At 42.7% G+C, this 24,599-nt stretch overlaps 1 protein-coding gene across 17 annotated transcripts in view; it reads right to left on the bottom strand.

Annotated features, from left to right (window-relative positions):
* Positions 1-2,571: 2,571 nt before the first annotated feature.
* ARPP21 (cAMP regulated phosphoprotein 21) overlaps positions 2,572-24,599 on the bottom strand; it is a 115,421-nt gene continuing 93,393 nt past the window's right edge. For all 17 annotated transcript variants that reach the window (XM_062179559.1, XM_062179560.1, XM_062179589.1 and 14 more), the window contains 2 exons: positions 4,027-4,175; positions 2,572-2,829 (listed from right to left, as the gene is read on the bottom strand). In XM_062179559.1, coding sequence (XP_062035543.1) covers positions 2,572-2,829; positions 4,027-4,175 — 407 coding nt within the window. The remainder of the gene's footprint in view (positions 2,830-4,026; positions 4,176-24,599) is intronic.

The following is a 24,599-nucleotide window of genomic DNA, read 5'->3' as shown; positions in this document are numbered from 1 at the left end:
AGAAAGAACTCCTCAGTAATTCTTAGGATCATTAGGGAAAAGGTCAACATTTCCCAAACCTTTATGTAAGGAGACAAATATTCAGACATATTTGGATTGTTGAGTTAGGATCATGCTGAAATCAGACAAGAACCCCCAAAACCTACACTGAAATGTGGCCCTTTAGAGTTCCCAGCAGTTCTAACTGGGGTGCCACATATGCTACCGGAATTTGGGGTGCCATATGATTTCACCATGAGATTATTACTAAATCCCCAACATTAATAAGCCCAAGAGAGTTCTTGCCTAATATTTAGAGAAGAATTCTAAATACTGGCACAGATAAACAAGGCAGCATGGTACATGTTAAGCTTTTATTTAGTAAGAAAGATGCATAAGAGAGTGAGAGCTTTATTTAAGAGAAAGAGGTGAATGGGGGTTCATACCGAGCACCAGGAACCAGCCACGTGGAAGAGCATCTAGGCCCGCATCTGGGCCAGGAGGCATAGAGCACATGACGGAAGGCCATGCGCCCTGGAGGCGTGGGGCTACAGCAAGCCCCCTCCTGGCAAGAGGCCAGGGAAGAAGAGCAGGCCGGGCCACACCATGTCCCGGCTTTTAACCCACTTCCAAAGAGGAGTGGTTAATTATCCTGATTGGCTGGTGGGCACTCAGGTTTGGCCAGTAAGGGAATGAGGCCACACAGGGGCGTGGCGAAGGCATCAGGTAGGGGCATGAGGTCACACAGGGGCGTGGCAAAGGCGTGGTCTTCCAGTTCACAAATCTAATCAATTTTAGCCTGTATGCCTGCCTACTTCAATCCAAGATCAGAAGGCTAATGAATCTATTTTGGTCACCTCCTCCTACTAGGGAAAGGTACCAACAGGGAAAACATAGTGTTTTTCTTTTTCTTTTTTCTTTTTTTTCTCAGAGCAGCTATTGGTTCAGTGGCTCAATAAGGAAAAAAAAAATGCAGCAAACATCTTCTTATGACAGTTTTTATGGGTAGGGCTTATTCATGACCAAGAAATAAGTAGACAGTATTTGGGAGAATGGGAAAGACTTTACAAAGAATGAATATAAAGAGAGTGTATGTAAACCTTCCCTTTTAAAGGAAAAAGGAGCAAATGTATAAAACTAAGAATTGGTAAGATTTTAAATATAGTTTTTACCCAGTTGCTTAACTGTACTCACAGATGGACAATATAATTTTAAGAACAGTATAAAATGAAAAGCAAGGGATATATATTCCATATCCTTCTTGTGGATAATGGTTTTGGGGCAGTGAATATAGACTGCAAAACAATTAAGTACTATTTTGCAACAGCAAAGTAAAATGCTCAAGGATTTTCCCCCCATTAAATATCTTCCAGAAGTGCAAAGCTCAGTATTCAGTTCTGCTTTTTTTTTTTTCAAAGATTTTTATAAATCAATTTAAGCTGTCAAATCTATAGGGAATTCAACATTTTTAAATCAGACACTTTCTAAATATCTTTGCCAATGTTCTAGGTCTTTGTGATGAGACAGTGGCTAGATTCACCTTGGTTTTTGTTACGAGGGCAAATATCGGCACCTTCGAATTGCTGACTCATTGTCACTACGAGTGGCACTTTTCACATTGTATAAGCTAGTATAATCAGTAGGTATAGGCTTTTCCTTCTAAACAAAAACAGCGTGTTTTCCAGATGGACGGTGGAATTTGAATGGAGGTGAAACAGGATTTGGTCCACAGCTGCCGTCACCAGTGACCTTCAGGTTTTTATAGCTGGTGGTGTACAGCTACATGCCTTCAAGAGCCCCGTAACCAAAAGCTGTGTACGCATTTCAAAACGTGAACTCAGCAAATGGATGAAACGTAGGCCATCTTATTTTCAAGGCCCCTGTAGTATTGTGACCAGAAACTCCAGTCGTTGAAGTGCTAGCCTGCAGCATTCCCCACTCCCACACTCATTTGCTTACAAGTACCTGGAGTATTTTTTCCATGCATTATCCAAGAAATAGTGCTGGAAAGATAACAGTGACACATCATAAAACACACACTGGAGTACAGAGTGAGCCAAACTGATGGTAAAAACATGACCTTCCTCCATAAGGTCAAATAGTTTTATTCTGATGAAACACTACAATACAGTATATATTCATTAAAAAAGAAAACTCTATTGTGTATATAAATTATTCCTTCCATTCATCAGTTTTTCTCTTCTTTTCCATTACAGCTTTGGTACAATGTGATTTCGGCATATAATCTTTAAATACTTTTAGCATCACAAACTCAACACAAAGTACAAAACTAATCCAAATGAGGGATATTATAATCTACACAGTGGTATTCAGTGGTAGGAGAAAATCTTACCTTGAAGAATTCATGTCACTAGCTAAGCTATAAAGGCATACCTAGCAGACATGACAGAAATATGCACCATTAACCAGCTAACATTGTGTATTAGTCTTTGTTAAGTTTTTTACAGAATACCAGCAGCAATCATTGGAGTGTTGAGTGATTCCTAAGTCCTCAGCCAGTTTTCCCTCCTTGTTCCTCTTCCCTTAAAGGCCATGAGTAATATTGGAAGAAACGTACTACAGCCAGAGCTCTCAGAATTTGACCTGCCAGGCGGCATTGCTCATACTTGCACAGTTTGTCCTGCAGCTAGCCGACATCACGGGGACGGTGCTGGAGGGGCAGTGTGGGCCAATCAGCCTAAGGTTGTTCTGAGGGGTCGGCGGTGTGACATTACAGTAAACGGGCATTCCGGTGGCTGGGAGTGACCCTTGACCTGCCTGGTTAGGCAGCATGATTGGCTGTTGGTATGACTGCTGGGGCAGTCCTTGAGAACCCTGGGTCATTGGCACCTGCAGAAAGACACAAGCAAGAATGCTGCATGAAAAGACTGTTTTGAGGTATCCAGTGGACAACGTAAGTCTCATAAAAATATTCAAGCTTTTGAGTTAGACCTAATAGGTCACCAGCTCTGCCGTTTATCAGCGTTTCCCTTGGGGAAGTCACACAGGCTGATTCCCTAGGTCAGCTGACTAACGACACCTATTTCAAAGGACCAATGAGAGAATCGCAGGGATGGTGTACAGTGCCTGCCTGCCATGATGCCTGGCACACAGGAAGTGCTCAGAAAGTATTAATCTTGAACTTCCTTTCCTCTTCTCCTGAAGTCCTCTACAGACGGCATTACTCTGTTTGGTAAGCAAAGCCCCTTCTTGTTAGGCCCCATAAAACCTTTTAAATGAATCTGAGATATCATTTTAAAATATAACTTAAAATTATGGTAAAGTTTCTTTGGATACGTATAAAAATAAATGCGAATCTGTCATGAGGGTTTTCTACCAATATTCAAAATAAATGCCCATAAAATGCCCAAAAGGTGTTCCTATTTTAAATACAACTTTTTTGACTAGTGAGTTTTCAGCCATGAGTATAAAATTTATATTGAAATAAACTGAGCAGGGCATCTAGAAGCCACAGGGTTTATAGAATCACAGGCTTTCCATTTTCTACTTTTCTTTTATAATCCTGATTCAAAAATCTACTATCTATTATTATTTTTTTATTTTTTATTTTTTTTATTTTTGACAGGCAGAGTGGACAGTGAGAGAGAGACAGAGAGAAAGGTCTTCCTTTTGCCGTTGGTTCACCCTCCAATGGCCGCCGCGGTAGCGCGCTGCGGCCGGCGCACCGCGCTGTTCCGATGGCAGGAGCCAGGTGCTTCTCCTGGTCTCCCATGGGATGCAGGACCCAAACACTTGGGCCATCCTCCACTGCACTCCCTGGCCACAGCAGAGAGCTGGCCTGGAAGAGGGGCAACCGGGACAGGATCGGTGCCCCGACCGGGACTAGAACCCAGTGTGCCGGCGCCGCAAGGCGGAGGATTAGCCTGTTGAGCCACGGCGCCGGCCTCAAAAATCTACTATCTAGAGTGGCTGGGCCAATCACCACCCATCACCCAACCAACCACCCAATACAATGACACACCCACAACTTCTACCTTGGACAAGTATTACTTCATAACCACACATTTCCAAGCAGCTGATGTGCACCTGATAAGAAGACATTGTTGGATAGGAAACCATCATGCTTTGCACCGGAGTCCCTTGTTGGTTGCTTATCACGCTCTGACTTTGAGACGGCTGCTGCACTCCCATTAAGCTTTGAAACCCCTGTTGACCAGACAAGACTGGCTGGTAACCTGCAAAGAAGAGGGACCTTCTGAACTGTTTGCACCAGGAAGAACACAGTGATATTTCACGGGATAAGGGCACCTGTTCCCATGGCAACTTCAGACAGCTCAGTCTCTTGATGAGGAACATGTCACACCCATGTTTATTCAGAAAAAATGAATTTACTGACTTCCAAGAGAAGAAAAGGTTGTGACTCAAAACATTCACTGACATATTGGTTGTTAGGAGAATGGTAAAAAAATTGCATGTGATGATAATAAATTCTTCACGGTATCAGCTGACTGTTAGAAAATGTAACTTCATATATGGACATTCTCTTTGGTTTGAGTGATATTTGGGGAATTCACAACTTACAATGTTCTATTTTAGAAAATTAAATAGACTCATTTCCTTTACAACCCGCCTTCTTGCACTATTCTGTTTCACAGGCAGACCACCAAACAGCATATTAAGTTAGGATCGATTCTATTTTCTCGTGCCCTAGTGAATGAAATGACTCATCACCCTGAGTAATTCACTACCTGTGGTCTTAGACAAAAGGCAACAGTGAGTGAAAAGTGTGTCCTGCTTTTCTGCAGTTTCCCTACAAGCTCCCAAGAGAAGGTTCTGGTAACACTGAGTGACCATAGACTTAGAATAGTACAGAATGCAGTATTTTACAGTTTTGTTTGTGTCCTCCTGGGCGGGCCAGCGGCCTACCTTTGTTTTTCTTCGTTATTTCAGTGGACCAGAGTTGATTTATTCTAAATATTTCAATTCTAACCACCACAAATGGTTTAAAATGCTTTTAAAGAAAGACTGTGAACCATTCTATAAATGCTGGAAAAGAAGTTACCATTTAGGTGAAAATGACATAGCAACAGAGAAATGAAACAGGCTCACTTCATTCTGTAAAACAGACCCTTGTGGAAGTCATAGTGTTAACCATGCAGAGTACTTGAATATAAGTGGAACCACTGTCTTAATACAATTATCTGGGAGAGGAGTTTCAAAATTCTAGATTCTCTTAACATACACACTCAGCTAAGTTACGTAACCAGATTTCAAAATTGAAACAGGTGAAAAATACAAAAATATTTTAATCTGTGTCATTAATAAACAGTGCACTTTGCGTGTGAGAATTTAACTCTGTTGAAGAATGATGAACTGGCATTTAGTCTTTACAGAAGATCATACTTCGCTGTCTTTTGCTATCCAACAAGATATCTTTATTCATTTCAGAAATATTGTGCAAAAGTGGCTGCTGAATTAGGAGACTGGGACAATTCATCAAGTATGTTTCAGCAGGGAACACCAGCTGGGGGGTCCGGTCTGTGCCTGCCATTGAGGGGTGGGACCACTGTTCATCTGAGAAGTCACCCTTTCACCTTGATGACGTGTCCCATACTTTTGCCTTCCCATTACTGTCATTCATTTTCACATAGGCTGTAACTTGTGGAGTGATTTTTAATTCTTGTAAAGACAACACTTATTATGACTAACATTAGGGGTAAGGGCTACTCTCTCTCCAGCTACATTCTGTGCAGAGTTCTGATGCAAAGCTCTCCTTCATGTGCTCAGTAGGTGACACTTTGGCACTATTAATTGAAGACTAAGAGCATCGGCTCAGAGGTTTGTTACCTCTAGAATGTTTACAGTCTATAATAATAATATACAATAAGGAAGAACTGTCAGACCTGGGGACAAGAAATGAGACTAAGGTCATGGTATGCATCCCATTCCCTTTCAGAAAGCTTTATAAGCAGAAGCTCTTGGGAGAAATTTTTTTCTAACCCTAATTGAAAAAAAAAAGTTTTCTCTTGCTCGTCAATGTCTAGATCATCTACTTTATTTTAATTTTATATCCAATTGTCCACAAATTCTGCACCTATTCAGTTTCCAAACCAAGTCACATTCCATTCCATTTGTGTGAACTGTCCTCCTGGTAAGACTCGGTGTGAAGCAGAGCACTGATGCCAATCATCTTCCTTACCAGATGGTTCTAGAGCAGAAGCAGCACTATCAGCTCTCTCTCAAGTCTGTGTGATTGTGAATATAACACAGCCTTGCTTCTTGTTGAAGATTCACAGCACAGGTGGACAATGAGAGCAGGACCCTTCTGTGTTCTGGTACATACGTGGCCGTACCCTGGCTGTCCTGTTGGCCTCAATGGCTCTTTTGCACAATACACATGGCTACTATGCAAACCAAAAGAAGAGTGGAGAGGAGAGGAAGAGTTCAGGGAAGAGAGGAGAGAGGAAGTAAGGCAGCCTAGTGTCTGTAGATTACGGATGTACGCACATATTGAATCCTATCCTATCTGAATCCTCTTGTTCAAAAATCAAGTGAGGTGGCCAGAGATTCAGTCACTGCAGCCGTCTTCAAAGCAGAACCAGAATGGAGCAAAAACAACTGACTTGCTAAGACTTCCAGGCCACAGAGAGGTTTGGTTGGAACGTGAGGTTAACGTCAGACCATATTCGAGGAGAGAAAAGCTGAGGTTGGGTGGCCCCATCCTCATCAAGGCCCAGAGCCTGGGGCAGCCCCGTTCATCCTTGTTCTGAACGCAGGCCCAGCTGCCCTGCAGAGCTCCCTCCCCAGGCTTCCTCTGCCTGATGATTTGTGAATTTTAATATTCAGTTATGCACAGCAATGGGCAGCCAGCTCTACACTGGGGTTCCAGGGTAAACACACTTATGGCAAATAAGAATTTATGTGTGGAGTGAATCCTCCACAATTTCAAGATAAAAACTTAAGTGTAAGAAAAGCTCCATTTATATTCATGAATCCCATTCATTTCCCAATTTACTCTCCAGGCAAGAAATTTACATCTGGCATGGTTTAATTGGGGGTGTGTGCGTGCCCATTTATTTAAATTATGTCACCCAAGGTAGGTTCCAGAATGGTCCTGAGGAGAGGAGGCTGTTTGGAATGTGGGTCTGAGCTCCGGTGCAGGAAGAGAAATAGCAGTGAGATGGCAGTGACCCGAGAGTGAACCAACAGTCACTGCCTGGGACAGGAGACCCCGAAGGCAGGATGGCTGTGCTAGTGGCAACCTGCTTATCTTGTCTGTTTCAATGACAAATGTGTTCCTGTCTGTCTGTTGTTAGCTGTGAAGTGATCAGTTTTTCTTATTTATTGAGAATTGGCAAGACATAGTGCATCTTACAAAACAGGACCAACAACAGTGTTTTGCCTCATAGGCTTCCTATAGAGATGATAAAGACATTAGCTATCTTATTTCTTTCTCAGTCATGATTGATTCAGTTTCCAAGTCACATGTGTCATTTATTTTCCAAAGGTAAAAAAGTTAAGAATGGACTAATGTGTCCCAGCAAATAAAATAATGTCCTGGGCTAAGTTTGGGAAATTATAAGATCTAAAACATTGGAATCACATAGATCTGAAAATTGATCAGAATTTCTACCGTAGTACAAGAGATTTTTAATATTAGTTTGAGGATAATTCGTTACTATTTGAGCAATACAACATTTCTCTTCAAGCAGCACAATTATGAAAACTCAGAATGCACCCTGTTGAAGCATTCTATACATTGCCAGGATGGTAACTGAGATTATGTTAACTCTCACTTGTTGCAGAGCCAACATTGTGGAAGTGAATGAGATGACAGTGTGGTAACCCACAGCTCAGGTATTTGTTGTCTCTGCTGCTGCTTCTGCTGTTAGGAAGGCTGTACATGGAGGGCGAAGGAGTTAAGAGCAAATTCCTGTTTCTCAAGGCAGCCACTTCTCACTGCCTGCCCCGCCCCACCCCACCCGTGTGATTCGCATTCAGTGTTTATGAGGTGGACTGTTATTAATACAGTAGACTGTCTTTTTTAATGACTAGCATTCACAGTCTGCTTAATACCAAGTTGTCTCAGACGAACCAACATATGAATATTTCTCCAAGTTCCCAAGGAACCCACAGTGACTGAGTTCTAGCTTCCTCTTTGCACCAGGTCTGAGCTGGACTGATGGAAGTTCAGCGGCTTCCTGACTGCGGCACAGCAGGTTGAAAACAACAACAACAACATGAAGCGGATCAGTGTTTATCCAGGACAGGCCTCTTCTCCAGCTGGCGCTTTTCAGTCTGAACATTTTGCCACTTTCCAATATCTATCCAATTCTGTTCCTTGGCTTCCTATCTATTCTCCTACGTGCTCATCTCCTCTGAAGAGTTTCCATTATCAACTGGCCATAGTTGATGATCACTTATTGGAAGCCCCAAAGTGAGTGAAGTGCTTCCCCTGAGAGACTGTGCTATTAGCAAACGCCTTTTATAGGAAAGAAAACTGTGGCTTAGAAAGATGGAGTAACTCATCTAAGCTGCATAGCTACTAAAAGAGAAAACTAGAATTTTAGTAGTGTTTTTCAGGATTCGGCACCTTTTCGCTTGCTCACTAAATTGTAGTGCTAATTATTAGTCATTCTTCCAACTCTCATACCCCTAACATCATCCCTTTCATGTACTAAATATTCAATGGCTATTTATGGCACTACTTGTTTTCTCAGTTGTTAAAATAAAAATAATTAAGTGAAAGAGTCAAGAGATATGTTCCACAGTTTGTAAAGAAAGAGAGAGAAGAAAAAAGAGAAAAGAGAAAAGAAAAAGAAGAGAAGGAGGGAAGGAAGGAAGGAAGGAAGAGAAAATAAATGCAAGGCATGATTTTCCTGTGTAATCTAATGCGTGGAGTAGTAACCATTTTAAAGGCTTGTGACTCTCACAGTGGGAAACCAGACAGATAAGGGTAGAGTGTGTGCACACACGTGTGTGTGTGTGTGTGTAGGGCAAGGTGCTATTCAAATGGACTCAGTCCTTTCATTGGCTTCGTCAGTTTCTAATCAGCTGATGCTGTAGCTTTCAGTTATTGAGATCACTTCAAATAATGGCTCGTTTCACAACCCCTGAAGAGACTGTATATTTACCCTGGCTCATCTTCTCAAAATGATTTTGAGATCTTGACCTCTATGGTAAAAATAACTTAATTCTACACTAAAGATAAGGTGGGTACCATCATTTGACTCTTTCAGGCAGACACTTGCCTTGGAATGTTACTTTGCCTTTGGAAACAACGAAGCCATTCATAATATTTGGAACATGGAAACAGAAAGACACATAAGGACTCCGCAAAAGTTCCCTAGTGCCTTAGTGCAGCAGGGTGCGTCTCTTTTGAGACACTATTGCCTCCATACCACTCTCTCCACTTATGTGACCTACAGCCTGATACTTCAGGATCATCAAAACAAGAGAGCAGTATAGACGAGATTGGAAAACTTTTCATATTCAAGTACATCAAAAATTAAGATAGGGTATAAAAATACTTAGTCTGGTAATTACAATTAAGAACTGTTCTACTCTGTTCTTATATATAGAATAGTTCTTATATAGAATAGTGTTAAAAATCCAGAAAAAAGACATTAGAGAAATTATCTTTTTTTCTTCCTGCGGAAGCCCATTATGAGTCCTTTCATCTTTGATGTAAACGCCCACTTTCTCTTTGCAACCATCCTCTTTATTTCCCTCCCATTTTTACTGAGGGGCCTGACTCCCCTGGAAGTGTGGTGCAGGATGACCTGCCAGGAGCCTGCATGGCCGTGGAAGTAACGCAGCACACATCCCAGGGGGGACGGGCCACCCTAATGACTCTGCGGGAAGCTGCGACAGGCCCTAAGTGGAAACATGTTTCCTGAAGCACTGGTTTTTCTTCACACTTGCTCTTGTGCTCATTAGCTTTCATACTGCACAGAGCATAATTCTTAAAAGCCTCTTTACTATCCCCTGAGAACATCCACGCGTGGGTCATTTTCTAATGGCAGCGCACATCAGATGAACTGCCCTATTACTGCAAGCTCGGGGGCCCCTTCACTGCAATTATACCATCCTGATCCATGTTATCACAAATACAAAGCTGGTTTTCTTTTTCTCTTTCTTTCTGTTTTTTTTTTTTTTTTTTTTTTTTTAAATCAGGGCAAACATAAGAGACATTGTTAAATGACTAGAGGAATGGATCATGCACGGAATTTCAATGAATGCCTCTGAGGGAAGCCAGCACTGAATTCCATTTTAAATGGAAGAGGCTGTCATATTATGGAAGTAATTCTCTGAACTTTGCCGGCCCATGGTGCTGCGCTGACAGCCAGAGAACTTCAACAATCCAGAGGGGAAAAGATTGCATGAGAGACTCACAAACGCTTTACTTTCTTAATGAGGTTGTGCAGCTTAGAAGACAATGTGGCATTCCTGTACCTCTCTCGGCATGTTAATTATGGACATACCTAAAACCAGGCTGCTTGGATGCAAACTGCTGCTGAAGTGACATAAGGAGCTTTGTTCTCACACCAAGCTTGGGGCAAAGTCAAGATGTGGATGGCTCTAATGACTGCTCCACGACAGTAATCCCCATGGTGGACATTCCCACTGATGAATTGCTGTTGACTAGTGGAGGCCAAACGTTAGCGGTCAACATCTTTGTGGTCAAATTACTGTCACTTTTGTATGGATACAGGGCATAACTTAGCCTTGGCCAACCGTCTTGAAATAAGATATGGTCATAGATTCTGTAGAAATCCACTTATCACTAGTATTTCATAGGCAACTTACGGTTAATCCAAAGTGCCCTCTTTATATAAGAAAGCAACATATGTCTGTTGGCCATTTGGATTTCCTCTTTCGAAAAATGTCTATTGAGGTCCTTGGCCCATCTCTTAAGTGGGAATTTACAGACACATGAAAAAATGTTCAAGATCACTAGCCATCAGAGAAATGCAAATCAAAACCACAGTGAGGTTTCACCTCACCCCGGTGAGAATGGCTCACATTCAGAAATCTACCAACAACAGATGCTGGAGAGGATATGGGGAAAAAGGGACACTAACCCACTGTTGGTGGGAATGCAAACTGGTTAAGACACTATGGAAGTCAGTCTGGAGGTTCCTCAGAAACCTGAACATAACCCTACCATACAACCCAGCCATCCCACTCCTTGGAATTTACCCAAAGGAAATTAATTTGGCTAATAAAAAAGCCATCTGCACATTAATGTTTATTGCAGCTCAATTCACAATAGCTAAGACCTGGAACCAACCCAAATGCCCATCAACAGTAGACTGGATAAAGCAGTTATGGGACATGTACTCTATAGAATACTATACAGCAGTAAGAAACAATGAAACCCAGTCATTTGCAACAAGATGGAGGAATCTGGAAAACATCATGCTGAGTGAATTAAGCCAGTCCCAAAGAGACAAATTTCATTTGTTTTCCCTGATTGGCGACAACTGAGCACCAAAGGGGAAACCTGTTGAAGTGAAATGGACACTATAAGAAACTATGACCTGATCAGCTCTTGTCCTGGCTCTAGATGTACAATGTAATACTTTATCCTATTTAGTATTTGTTGTTGTTGTTATTGTTCTAGTACTAGTGGTTGAACTCTGTAATTAACACACAATTATTCTTAGGTGTTTAAATTTTAACTGAAAAGTGATCCCTGTTAAATATAAGAGTGGGAATAAGAGAGGGAGGAGATGTACAATTTGGGACATGCACAATCTGACTTGCCGCAAATGATGGAGTTAGAAATGTACCAGGGGATTCCAATACAATCCCATCAAGGTGGCATGTACCAATGCCATCTCACTAGTCCAAGTGATTAATTTCAGTTCACAACCGATGGCTCTGATAGGTCTAAGAATCAAAGGGATCACACAAACAAGACAAGTGTCTGCTAATACTAACTGATAGAATCAAAAAGAGAGAGAAAGATCCAACATGGGAAATGGGATACACAGCAGACTCATAGAATGGCAGGCGTCCTAAACAACACTCTGGCCTCAGAATCAGCCCCTAAGGCATTCGGATCTGGCTCAAGAGCCCATGAGAGTATTTTAGGCATGGAAAGCCAAGACACCATGGAAAAGAAAAAAAAAGAAGACGACCTAAATGAAAGATCTCTGTGAGTGAGATCCCAGTGGAAAGAACGGGGCCATCAAAGAAGGAAGTACCTTTCTCTGAAGGGAGGAGAGAACTTCCACTTTGACTATGACCCTATCGGAATAAGATCAAAGTCAGTGAACTCTAAAGGCTTCCATAGCCCTGGCAACTCATGACTAGAGCCTAGGGAGATTACTGACGCCATGAACAGGAGTGTCAAATTGTTAAGTCAGCAACAGGAGTCACTGTGTACTTACATCCCATGTGGGATCTGTCCTTAATGTGTTGTCTAATGTGCAGTGATGCTATAACTAGTACTGAAACAGTATTTTTACACTTTGTGTTTCTGCGTGGGTACAAACTGATGTGATCTTTACTAATTATATACTGAATCAATCTTCTGTATATAAAGATAATTGGAAATAAAAAAAAAAACCCTTGTGTTAAATTGGAAATGGCATAAAAATTAATTAATTTTTAAAAAAAAAATTATGTAGGATCTCTGTCTTTAATGTGCTGTACACTCTTATTTAATGCTATAACTAGTACTCCAACAGTATTTTTTTTTTCACTATGTGTTGCTATATGGCGGCAAACTGTTGAAATCGTTACCTAATATATACTAAACTGATCTTCTGTATATAAAGATAATTGAAAATGAATCATGATGTGATTGGAAGGGGAGAGGGAGCGGGAAAGGGGACGGTTGCGGGTGGGAGGGAAGTTTTGGGAGGGGGAAGCCATTGTAACCCATAAGCTGTACTTTGGAAATTTATATTCATTAAATAAAAGTTTAATTAAAAAAAAAAGAAAGCAACATAAATTATTATTCCCATATAGCTCAAGATAGCTAGCTTCTTCAGTTCCAGGCTGGTAAGACTCTTGCCCAAACATTGTTCTTGTAGTAGATTTAAGAATAATATCGTCCTGGTGTTATAGTCTACAGGGAGGCCACAGGAATCATCTGGGCATAGACAATATAGGTGTGAACAGAGGTACGGATGGCAGGAATTTGGAGTTAAGGGTCACAGAGAGTTATGTGGGATGTGAACTACAGGAAACAGGCATCTGCAGCATCCAGTGGTATCACATATGTGATGAACATGGGAGTGTGGATTAACTGTACTGTAGTCACGGATACTGGTAGTCTGCTGGAAAACAGGGTATCTGGGGCGGGGAATGGGCCCTGGATTGTAATGTTTGCTTATTTCCCTGTTGTCAGTGTTCTCATCGTGGCTGATGTCAAGCCACTGAGGCCTTATCAATCAGGTGACGGAATTCCTCTTTTTTTTTTTTAAACATTTCTCTCTTATGAGCTATCGTGAGATAGCTCTGGCACACCACTGGCCTAACTCAGTGTCAAGCAGTTCACTGACATATGTGTTCCTTTGGCTACTCTTTTCAAAAAGTTCATTTACTATTTGTTCTTTGACATTTGGTTGAGGAATGACTACAAGAGGCATTCACAGTGCTTAGAAAAGTGATGGGAAAAGGCCATGATTAGAAACTTGTGGTATCCCGGGGGGCACAGGAATAGCACCGTGTCTCAGAGTCTAGGTTCACTGAAGATGGAGTGTTTACTTCTGGTGTGGGTAGGGAAAACTGGAAGCATGCAATAGAAGGTGTTCAGGAGGTGGTTTTGAATGTCATATTAGATTATGAGAATTGCAAATAGGTTGGAAGAAGTGAGAAAACCCAAGATAAAGGAGCTATAAACATAGGACTAACATGCACAAATCCCAGACATAGGAAAACCATGGTTAAGGATGGACATATTTTGGCCGGCGCCGCAGCTCACTAGGCTAATCCTCTGCCTGTGGTGCCAGTACCCCGGGTTCTAGTCCTGGTTGGGGTGCCGGTTCTGTCTCAGTTGCTCCTCTTCCAGTCCAGCTCTCTGCTGTGGCCCGGGAGTGCAGTGGAGGATGGCCCAAGTGCTTGGGCCCTGCACCCCATGGGAGACCAGGAGAAGCACCTGGCTCCTGGCTTCGGATCGGCGCAGCGTGCCGGCCATAGCAGCCATTTGGGAGGTGAAGCAACGGAGGGAAGACCTTTCTCTCTGTCTCTTTCTCTGACTGTCTAACTCTGCCTGTCGGGGAAAAAAAAAAAAAAGGATGGACATATTTAGAGACAGTAGCAGGTTAGAAATAGGCAGAAGTGGTAAAGGAGACTAGGAGACTAGAAATGGATTAAGGGCTGGTGCTGCAGCATAGTGGGTAAAGCCACTGCCTATGGTGCCTGCATCCCATGTGGGCACCAGTTTGAGTCCTGGCTGCTCCACTTCTGATTCAGCTCTTTGCTATGGCCTGGGAATGCAGTGGAAGATGGTCCCAGTCCTTGGGCCTCTGCATCAATGTGGGAGATCCAGAGGAGGCTCCTGGCTCCTGGCTTCAGACGGCACAGTTCTGGCTGTTGCAGCCAATTGGGAAGTGAACCGGCAGATGGAGGACCTCTCTCTCTCTCCCTCTCTCTCCTTTTCTCTCCCTCTCCTTCTGTCTCTGTGTAACTCTGACTTTCAAATAAATAAATAAATCATTAAAAAAAGAAATGGATTTAGAAGACTATCAAAATGCATAATTAGTGCACAATAATATTCAAATATTGGGCTGAGAAAATGACACTTGAAAGGGGAAATAAGGAGTAGTAAGACAGTGAGAAGAAACAGCAGAAGAGAATGATAATTAAAGGAGAGGGAGATGAGTGTTTCCAGAAAGAGAAATGCGACACTGATTTGAGCTGCAAGAATCCCACAGAACAGAAGAAAGTAGATTCTAGGTTCAAAAAATGTCAGTGACCTTGAGAAAAGCAAATCCAGTGATGAGTAAATCACTCAGGCAGAAAGGAAAATGAAGAAAAAGGACTGTTGTGAGAAACCCGGCAGAGTCAGAGGGGAGCATAGAGCTGATGGGATTCTATGGTCTTGTTTTGGCTGCTATTTTAACATGAAATGTATGTAAGGTTTTTTTTTTATATTTTGGAATATTAAATAAAAAGGCAGTGGTGAAAATCCAGGAGACAGTAAGACAATCCATGAGCCTGCCCTGATGCACACAGCCCATTAAACACCAGTGAATGTAAACAACCAAGAAGGTTGGGACCCGAGTGACGTGGAGGATGTGTTTTTCTCCAGATCATCTGAGCACTCTCTGTCACCTCCTCACTACTTCCTCTTACCAAAAAAGAAAATGTCTGGCTATTTTGTCCCTGCTGACTTGGTTGAATATATGATAGCTCTGAGAGCTTATTAAGAGATATAACCAAATGCTCTAAGACAATTCTGGAAAGACAGGATATGTTAGCCAAGAAAACTTCCGACAGGAATCTCAAAGATGCTTCTATGTGTTCTACGAAGATGCTGAGTATTCTTTGATCCACAAAGACTTGCAACCATCCAAGGAAACTTCAACTGGAGATGAATGAGATGTCGTACAAACTATGCAAAATGAGAGGGTCCTACAAACTCTGCAAAATTGACAGACAGGATCTACTGTCACTGTGGTATGCTCTCTATGATCTGTTGATGTGCACCATCAAATGACATTCCCAAAATGAAGCAGAAGCCAGAGAATAGGCATATACATATATGTATGTATTCTACCTATAACCAGTGCTTTCCACTGAGAATTTGGGGCTAAGCATTTTAAAATCCAACATAATAGAGCTGGGAAACTTGACATCTGGTTCATTGCTATTCCATGTTTCATTAATATTCCATAAAGACCCCAAAGGAAAGCCTCTGTGGACCAAAACGATGCCACAAACCCAAGCAACAGCAAAGACATAATTTCCGTTCATCTTCATAATCATCAAACTTGTGATCTCCCTTGGTGAGAGCAAAAAGAAATGCCTTTACTCTCACCACATGGAGAACTTGTATTCAAAAATGCTGTTTGTATGTGCATTGGGACGGCAGTCATACGTCTGCAGGCTTGTCCACACAAATAGAAATGTGTTGATCTCCTCAACTGGCCGGACTCAGAGGCGACGGCCAACACTCAAACACGACTGGTTTCATAATCATTAGCGAGAATATGAAACCAAAGGACAAATGGCCTGTCCTGAAGATCCCCTCCATCACTGCCCTCAGGCAGCCCGGCTGGACTAGGACACAGCAGTTTATTGCTTAATGACTTGCTCTAGGGTAAGGAGAAAAATGACTCCAGTCACTCCCTTGTTAACTTTCCCTTCAACCCAAGACACTCAAGGGTAATACTTGCATTCCATCATCGTTAAGAATGCCTTATGATCACTCACATGGAGCACAAGTATTTTCAGATGGTCACAAACCTCATTACATGGGTTCTCTTTAAGGGTGCAGATTGGCTTCCCCACTGCGGGGCATAGCTCTCGGAATCTGCAGGCAGATGGAGCACCTGGGGCAGCGGCACCACTGATTTCTTCTCCATAGTGAGACGACTGTGAACACATCATCTTCTTCTCTCAGAATTCCCCACACTCTCACGGTCCAGCCACACCCAGCAAGGTGCGCATGTTGGCACCTGGTTACTCCCACTGCTTGCAACTCAGCCCAATCTCACCATTTTGCCTCCACCTCTGACAGCTGACATGCCTGCCCAGTGAGAATGCTCTTTTGGCTGGGCCAGAAGTCGTCAGTGTTAGCCTGCCTGAAGGGCCTGCTGAAAGACAAACTTGCAGGGCCCCAAAGTCCAGGGATTCTGATTCAGTAAGTTGGGGTTGGAGCCTGGAAATCTGCATTTCTGACAAGTTCCTGGTGATGCTGATGATGCTGGAATGAGGACCACACTTTAAGAACCACTGCTGAGACTTGACTCTCCAAAAACCCTTCTGCCTTAAATTCACATTAACACACTCGTTTCCCCCTGACAGAGGTGAGGCAGGATCTGGCAGACACACTCTGTGGGAAGCAGCTCTCCCCCGTGACTTCATTTTTCTTATCTGTGAAATAGGCGCAGCTTTCAGGATAGGCTGGTACCCTCCTGTTGAGGACCTGGCAAGGGACTCATGTATGCGACTGCCTTTCCATCAGCCTTCGCCTCCCCACTCTTTAAGACCTTGAATCTATTTTAGTATCCATTTGGGTCATATTCCCAGGTAGATAATAATTCTCTGGAAAAGGAATCTTACATATCTCTGCCTGGCCTGATATTTCACATTTAGCATCTTCTGCACATTCACTGATGCCGGTGATAAAGATGTTGTCGTATCTCCCTCACCAGACTACCACATAACAGAAAATAAGAAACACAAACTTGCAAGAAAACAGTGTGCATAGAAGAGAGAGCCCAAGGCTCTATTGATGTCTCAGGAATGGCAGAGGGAAATGATTTGCAACATCACAGAAGAATAAAGAAAAATCTAGAAAGACTGCCACCACTTTCTCCTATATCCTTTGTCTTGGAGAAGTTCCTTCTAACAGCAAATCAGCACAGTGTTCTAACCCATCTCTTGCTTTCGGGATGGAGGCAATTTTCTGTCCATAAAAGGAAACGAGGAGGAAAATGGGAAAAGGCTGAAAAATGGAGAGAGGCAAGGCAAGGCAAAGGCATCTGAAGAAACTGTTTCGTCTTCATAAACCACATTTTTGCAGCCTTGAGTTTTCCAGGCATGACTGTGAGTTCACTGGTGGTTATGCTTCCTTGGGACTCTATCTTAAGCCTCCTTTGGCTGAAAAGCAAAGCAAACAGGAAACCCAGTCCTCACCTCCTTCCCCTCACCTCCTCCTGCAGGTGGCATCCAGCTGGAACCCTTACTCCGCCCACACTTCTCTGCCCTCCTTATGGCGATGCCTTTTGGCCTGAGGGTGGACAGTGGATCTCTTTGGAGACAGCCTGGTCCAACAAGTCCTGAGTGATGGAGCTGGGATTCAGAGGACTAAGGAAGCTGTTTGCACAGCACCACATGCAGAATCTGTCATAAACCTGACACTCAATCTCACTTGCCTATTACTCTCCCCCACCATGTGCTTTCTGCAATGTGATGGGCTGGACTGTTAGGATGATCTGTTGGGAATGTTTTTCCTCCTGAATGCTCACACTAAGGAATCGTGTTGAGCCATTCTGTTGACAGTTCATGAGTGCTTCAGAACTGCACAAAACTCCGTTTCCTTTTCGCACCACTGTTATTATCATGGTATTAGTGGAAGCCTAGAGAACATGTCCTGGGTGTGAGAAGTGGACATCCTCTAACTTGCTTCCAGTGGTCACCAGCAACCTCTTCCATGGTAGCATAGATTATGCCAGAGAGAAAGAAATAGTTTTAGAGTTCAAGGAACTGACAGTGAATTAAAACACACACACACACAATCAAAGCATCTCTTTTGAAGCTACTCAACAGCATCACAAGGTTTAGATACATGTATCAGCAGTACTGACCAGCAGACAGCATAGTGTTGACGCCAATACGGTGGATTCATAGAGGTCACACTTGTGCTAGCTCAAATAGGGGAAGCTAGTGTTTTTCTTTCTTCATGGAACCCAGTAGTAGCACTTATTCATGTGCCCCACTGCCCACTATACCCACTGAGCAAGCATTTTGTAATCTGGGTATAATTAGGATTCTCATTTTACAGAAAACAGAAAAGGAGCACAAGGAATGAACTAGCCCAGAGGCTGTGAGATCAAGGCACAGATGTTCTAATGACTTTTTTGCTATCACTTCAAGGTCCTATCAGATAACAGAAATCCATTCATAAGACTCAATCAAAGAGATATTCGTAAAGGGGGTACAAAGGCATTTCCAAGAGTTCAGGAAGAAATGAAATTGTTGGATAAATTTATAGTAGTGCCAAAATACTTTGAAATGATATTCATTTTCCATGAACTTTTTGAAGCCCCTTGTGCTGCCAAATGAGGAGGCAGGTGAAGGGACCAACAAGAGAGGGAGGAACCGCAGAGACCCTGCTCCTCATGCTCTGGTCTTTCATCTCTCAATGCTGACTCTTTTTATGAAAAGTTTACTTATGTATGTCACTTGAAAGACAGAGACAGAGAAGGGAAAGTAGTCTCCCACCCACTGGTTCACAGCCAGGGCTTGGATCATGCTGAAGCCAAGAGCTGAGAACTCAGTCCAGCTCTCCCACGTGAGTGGCAGGGACGCAGTTACCTGAGTCAGCACTTGTTGCCTCCCGGGGTGTGCAAGCTGTGCATCTGCAGAGAACTGGAATCAGGAGCACAGCTGGTTTCTGAACCCAGGCACTTGATATGGAATGTGGGCACCCCAGGAGCATTGTAACTGCAGAGCCAAATGCTGGCTCCTCCCCAACCCTTTTATTAGCAAATCCCACCTGGAAGCCACAGGGCAAAGGAACTTAAGGGATTCAGGCTGTGGGGTTGGGAGAGGAGGACAGAGAATGGCTATATGGTGGATGGTGAGGCAAACAGAGAATAATCAGCACATCTCTCCCTTTCAATCTTTTGTTAGGGAGAATTTCCTGAGAGACTGGTGCACTCTGTTCAAATGAAGATGATTTTGGTTGTGTTTTTTTTTTTAATTTTAATTTTATTTTTATTTTTATTTATTTATTTATTTATTTTTGAGTTGGATAAGGCTTCTGTAGAATATTATCTCTTGGTTTCTTAGACCCTCCCTCCTTTCTCAGAAGTTAGCATTTTTAACACCTGATCCTATGTCAGACTAAGCACTTAGCAAGACTGCTTCAACAATTAAGTAAATGTTAACTCTCAAATTTATCTGTCATTAGATATTAGGGTAGAATATTTGACTCATTGCCCTAATGCTTGCATTTCCATTAAAAGGAAATGGCAACGTTTGTAGGGAATTGATAATAACTTCGGGAAGGGCTATTAAGTAATGTCACTGTTTAAATATCCTGGAGGGCAAGGCAAGGGAAAAAAGTTAAATTATGATTCAACTCAAGCAGTACCACTCATTTTGTTCAGTTTGACATTTTCCTTTCCTGGCTGTACAAACAGATGGCTGAGATGAAATGGATAACAGTGGGTGAAGAATATTTAGAATACTTCAGGAGAAAAGAAAAAGAAAGGAAGGAGGATTTCGGTTACTTCTACAATGACCCTAACGGGTCCTTGCATTCTGCAAGCATATATGATGTAGAAAATTCTCTAAGTTAGTCTCAAGTGTAGCAAACTTATCCATAATTTGTTCAAATGCTTAAAGCAACCACCAGCAAGGTGAAAATAGTAGGAAAGAATATTTAATACAACTTTCAGTAAACTTTCTGGTGTTCAATTGAAAGAGGTCCTGCTTCCTCATGGGAAGACCACACGTTGTGTGGTCAGACAGACAAGCAGCTGAAGCCAGCTCTCCCACACACACTGGCTCTGTGATGCTGGGAACACGCCCAACATCTTTGAGCCTCATTTTCCTTGCCTATTAACTGGGAGCAAACAATTCCCAACTTCCTAGCGCTTTTGTGAAGGTCAAGCAGATACTGAGTAAATGTGACTTGCTCGGCACATGGCACTTACTACATGGTAGCTGGCATTTGTCACCACCACATGGTGCTCACTCTGAGAGTACTTTTACTCCTTCCAGGATTGCTCCTTAAATGAAGAGCTAACTGGATGTTGCTGCTACCAGCATGGGACCCACCTGCCACAAACCAACCAGCAAACAATCCTGGAAATGATCCATCTAGCTGACTGCGTCCGGGTCTCCATACACATTTCCACATTCCCCTAAGAACCAAGGCATCAACATTAAGTGCAACCCACATGGAAGGAACCATGAGTTCCACGTGAATACACTTCTTTGCCTTTGGCTTGTACAGAAATTGTAATCTCTAGTAGCAAAAGCAACAGAAGCATTTCTGAACACAAAGGTAGGCAAAAACACTCAGCACAGCAGGGAATGCAAAAGGCAAGCTGGTCCTAACCAGGGAACAGATGTCCAGGCAGGAGTCATTTGGAAAGGCCTGGACTTTGAGCCCTGGGGAGCACTGCTTTGTGAGCTGCAGGTTTAGGACAGCTGCCGCTGTCTTCCTTGGTCAGAGGCTCTAGTCCACGAGAATCACCAAGGACTTGGGGAAACTGAAGTCTCATTCTTGCTGCCATACAAGAAACAAACCGAGTTCAGCTGTTTCCATTGATAAAGGCTTGTTCGCACCACCTGTGGACAACCTCCATCAGAGGCGGTCCCGTTCAGCGAGGGCTGTTTAGAGACAGCGTGGTCAGGGCCCTGTGGACTCCAGCAGAGCCTTTCAGACCTGTTCAGGTGTCTTAGGAAATGGAGCCTGCTGTCACTGCAGCGGAGAGAACACAGGAAGTGGCGGCCTGGACTCCACCTGCCCTGGTCAGCTGCTCACCGGAAGGCCCGTCTCCTGACACCTGTTGGGACAGCGTCCCAACACACTGGAGTCTCCCGTAGAGGGACAGACAGAATCTTCCACTTTACAAGTATTTCTAACTTAGCTATTTTGTAATTGTGCTAAATGATTAAGCAAGTAGTTTTTTTTTAAGAAGTGCAATATTCTTTTTTAAAAAAAATTATGTATTTATTGAAAGCAGAGTTACAGAGAGAGAGAGAGAAGGAGAGACAGAGAGAGATCTCCCATCAGCTGGTTCACTCCCCAAAAGGTCACAATGACCAGGGCTGGGCCAGGCTGAAGCCAGGAGCCAGGAGCTTCATTTGAATCTCCCACATCGGTACCAGGGGCCCAAGCACTTGGGCCATCCGCTGCTTTCCCAGGCACATTAGCAGGGAGCTGGATTGGAAGTGGAGCAGCCAGGACTCCAAAGGGAACCAATGTGGATGCCAGTGCTGCAGGCCTGTGCCTTTACACACTACCCACAACGCTGGCCCCAAGAAGTACATTATTCCTAATTAATATGTTACCAATTATATTTTAGTATTCTTAAAATGCAAAGTTTAATAATACTCAGAATACATAAAGACCAATTTTACTTTTTCCCATTTGACAAGTGACAGATGCTGTTTAATTCACTTTCTATTTAAGTATAAAAGAAAACAAATTATGATTTGTGAACAGATATCTTTTGAAATGTTGGATTTGGGACTAAATGAATAATAAAGTGCCCATTAAATTCAGGTCACATTAAAGTTCCAAAATAGACAGAACATACTTTTTAACTTGTGCTTGGATGTATTACATTTCATGCATTTAAGGTCAACAGCCTGGTTTTGATGGTCTGTTGTTTCCAGCTCACAATCTAAGACCAAAGGATCCAAGCTACCTACTGCCAGCACTCACCCACAAAGCGCTCAGTTAGCCATTATAGATAGCCTCTCTTCCTTCCAAACAACACGCCAAATTGGACAGAAACATCACCAACTTTCTCTTTTAAACCTTGGAATGCATTTGTGTATATGTAATCACTAGCCCTTATTTGTAATACACTGCATAAAATAGAGATTAAAATCTACCTTCCTCACTTCTAATTTTTTTAAAATAAGGCAGGCACGATTTTACTAGGGAAACCACTTGTGCTATTAGTGCTGATGCTCTGCTATAACAGTGAATGGTCCTCCTTTTCTTGCTCATATGTGTATGGATTCAGATGGGAAATTGTACACTTGCCATGTATATATGCACATACCCAAACATACAGATACACGCGTGTGTGCTCAAGGGTGTGAAATGAGATTCAACACAGTGCCAACACAGTAAGGAGTACTGGCAGGTTTGCTGACCCAATGTCTACTGCCAGCTTGTCACAAGGCTCTCAAGAGCAAAGCTCCCCCGCCCTAGAAAAAAATTAATAAATAAAACAATTTTTGGGAGAGTTGGGTGGGGTTGAGTGCTTCGATTAATTTGATTGACTAGCCTTATTTTTTAAATTCACATACTCTGTAACAGTAGGAACTCCCAGAAACCCTTCACATTCACTGATTGAACACTCCTGCTTAATCTTCCCACTGATATTTTAAAGGCAGAGAATGGGCATCACTGAGAAAGATTATTGATCAAGGGAATTGACACCGAATATTAATTGAGGAATATGGATCCTATTGCACATTGGATGAAACTGTTGAACCCCTATCCTTTTCCATTGTATGGAGGCACATGTTATAAAAGAATTTTTACATTAAATTCTCCTTGTTTCAACAGCCCCAGAAACCCAGTCACTAAGTTCAGATTTCAAAAACCCTGACCTAGCAGGAGAGATGAGCCATTGTCATTCTCATGCTTTTTCGCTCAAGTATAACACAGTACAAGTGAAGCTCACTGCTCAATGCACTCCTCCAGCCAGATTCCAAGCGCTGAAAGGGGTGAGGGCTGGGGAGGCGCCAAGACTTCATAGAGAACACACCTGCACTGAGGAAGCGCGATCCATGTCACTCGGGCAAGTGCACGCACAGGGACAACGGAAGTCAGGTGTTTCTGGGAGAAGTCTTTATGAATTAAACGGACAAGAGAAGCTGTCCTCTTCAGACATCCAAAAATACAAGCCAAAATACGCTGGCATCCTATGTTGGAGCACGGTTCAAGTCTCATCTGCTCTGCTTCCAATCCAGCTTCCTGCTAATGCACCAGGGAAAGCAGCAGAAGATGGCCCAAGTCCTTGGACCCCTGCCACCCAGGTCAGAGACCTGGATGGAGATTCTGGCTGCAGTGTTTGGCCTGGCCCAGCCATGGCTGTTGAACCAGCAGATGGAAGATCTCTCTCTCTCTCTCTCTCTCTCTCTGTCTCTTCATGTCACTCTGCCTTTCAAATGAACAAATAAGTGTACAAAAACACAGTAGCAATGATGTGGGGAACACTCCCCATCTTACTGCAACTGACTTCACAGAGACAGGGAGGTTTTCTCCCTCACCATCAATAGGATTTCCAGTCTAGGCAGGACCCGGGCATTTGCTTCAAATGGAGTCAGCAGATCCTCCTGTTAGGAACATCTGCTGAACTGATACTGCCTTGGGATGATGTCAGAGAAGATAACACCGCAAGTGCCCATATTTAAATAGATGTAGCCAAAGTTGCAGCACAATAATTAGTTTCATTATTAACTGACTAAAACCACACATAGCGGTTTCTTTTGAGAATACAGTTTTAATTAAGGAAAGTTGGTATTTCAGCAGGTGAGGGCCCTTGAAAGCGTACGTGATGAAATTTCATGAACGATAGCTCCTAGGCAGGCTGGCATTATTAACAAGATCATGATGAAGGACATAGCTGAGCAGCTTAAAAATAAATGATTACAAATGCTTCACCTAGATGCGAGAGATCTGCTGTTTGATACCAAATATCCATGACTACACATCTAATCATATCGCCATGGGTACAAACATCTCCCTGAAACTGCTTAAACCATTTTTGGGACAGGAAGCACATGTAATTATTGTTTTATTTTGTAGGCACCAATGGTCAAGTCATAAGAGAACACAGATGATGGTAAAGACTGACCTCTAAGGCAGATTCTTTGGATGAAAGTACTTCAAGAAGTTGGTGGAAAATGGAACTCAATGACAGGTTTATTTCTGGTGCAAAAGTTTTTGAAATCGATGCATACAAAGGTCTTCAAAATGTTACTGGAAAATGCATATTATGAAAAACCATGCTTGGATTTCAAAAATGTTTACAGTAAAATAAATGCATCTGTTC

The sequence above is a fragment of the Lepus europaeus genome, chromosome 2, assembly GCF_033115175.1.
Source record: "Lepus europaeus isolate LE1 chromosome 2, mLepTim1.pri, whole genome shotgun sequence".
Classification (NCBI taxonomy): domain Eukaryota; kingdom Metazoa; phylum Chordata; class Mammalia; order Lagomorpha; family Leporidae; genus Lepus; species Lepus europaeus.
The sequence above is the reverse complement of the archived record's forward strand: the minus strand, read 5'-3'. Positions and strand labels throughout refer to the sequence as shown.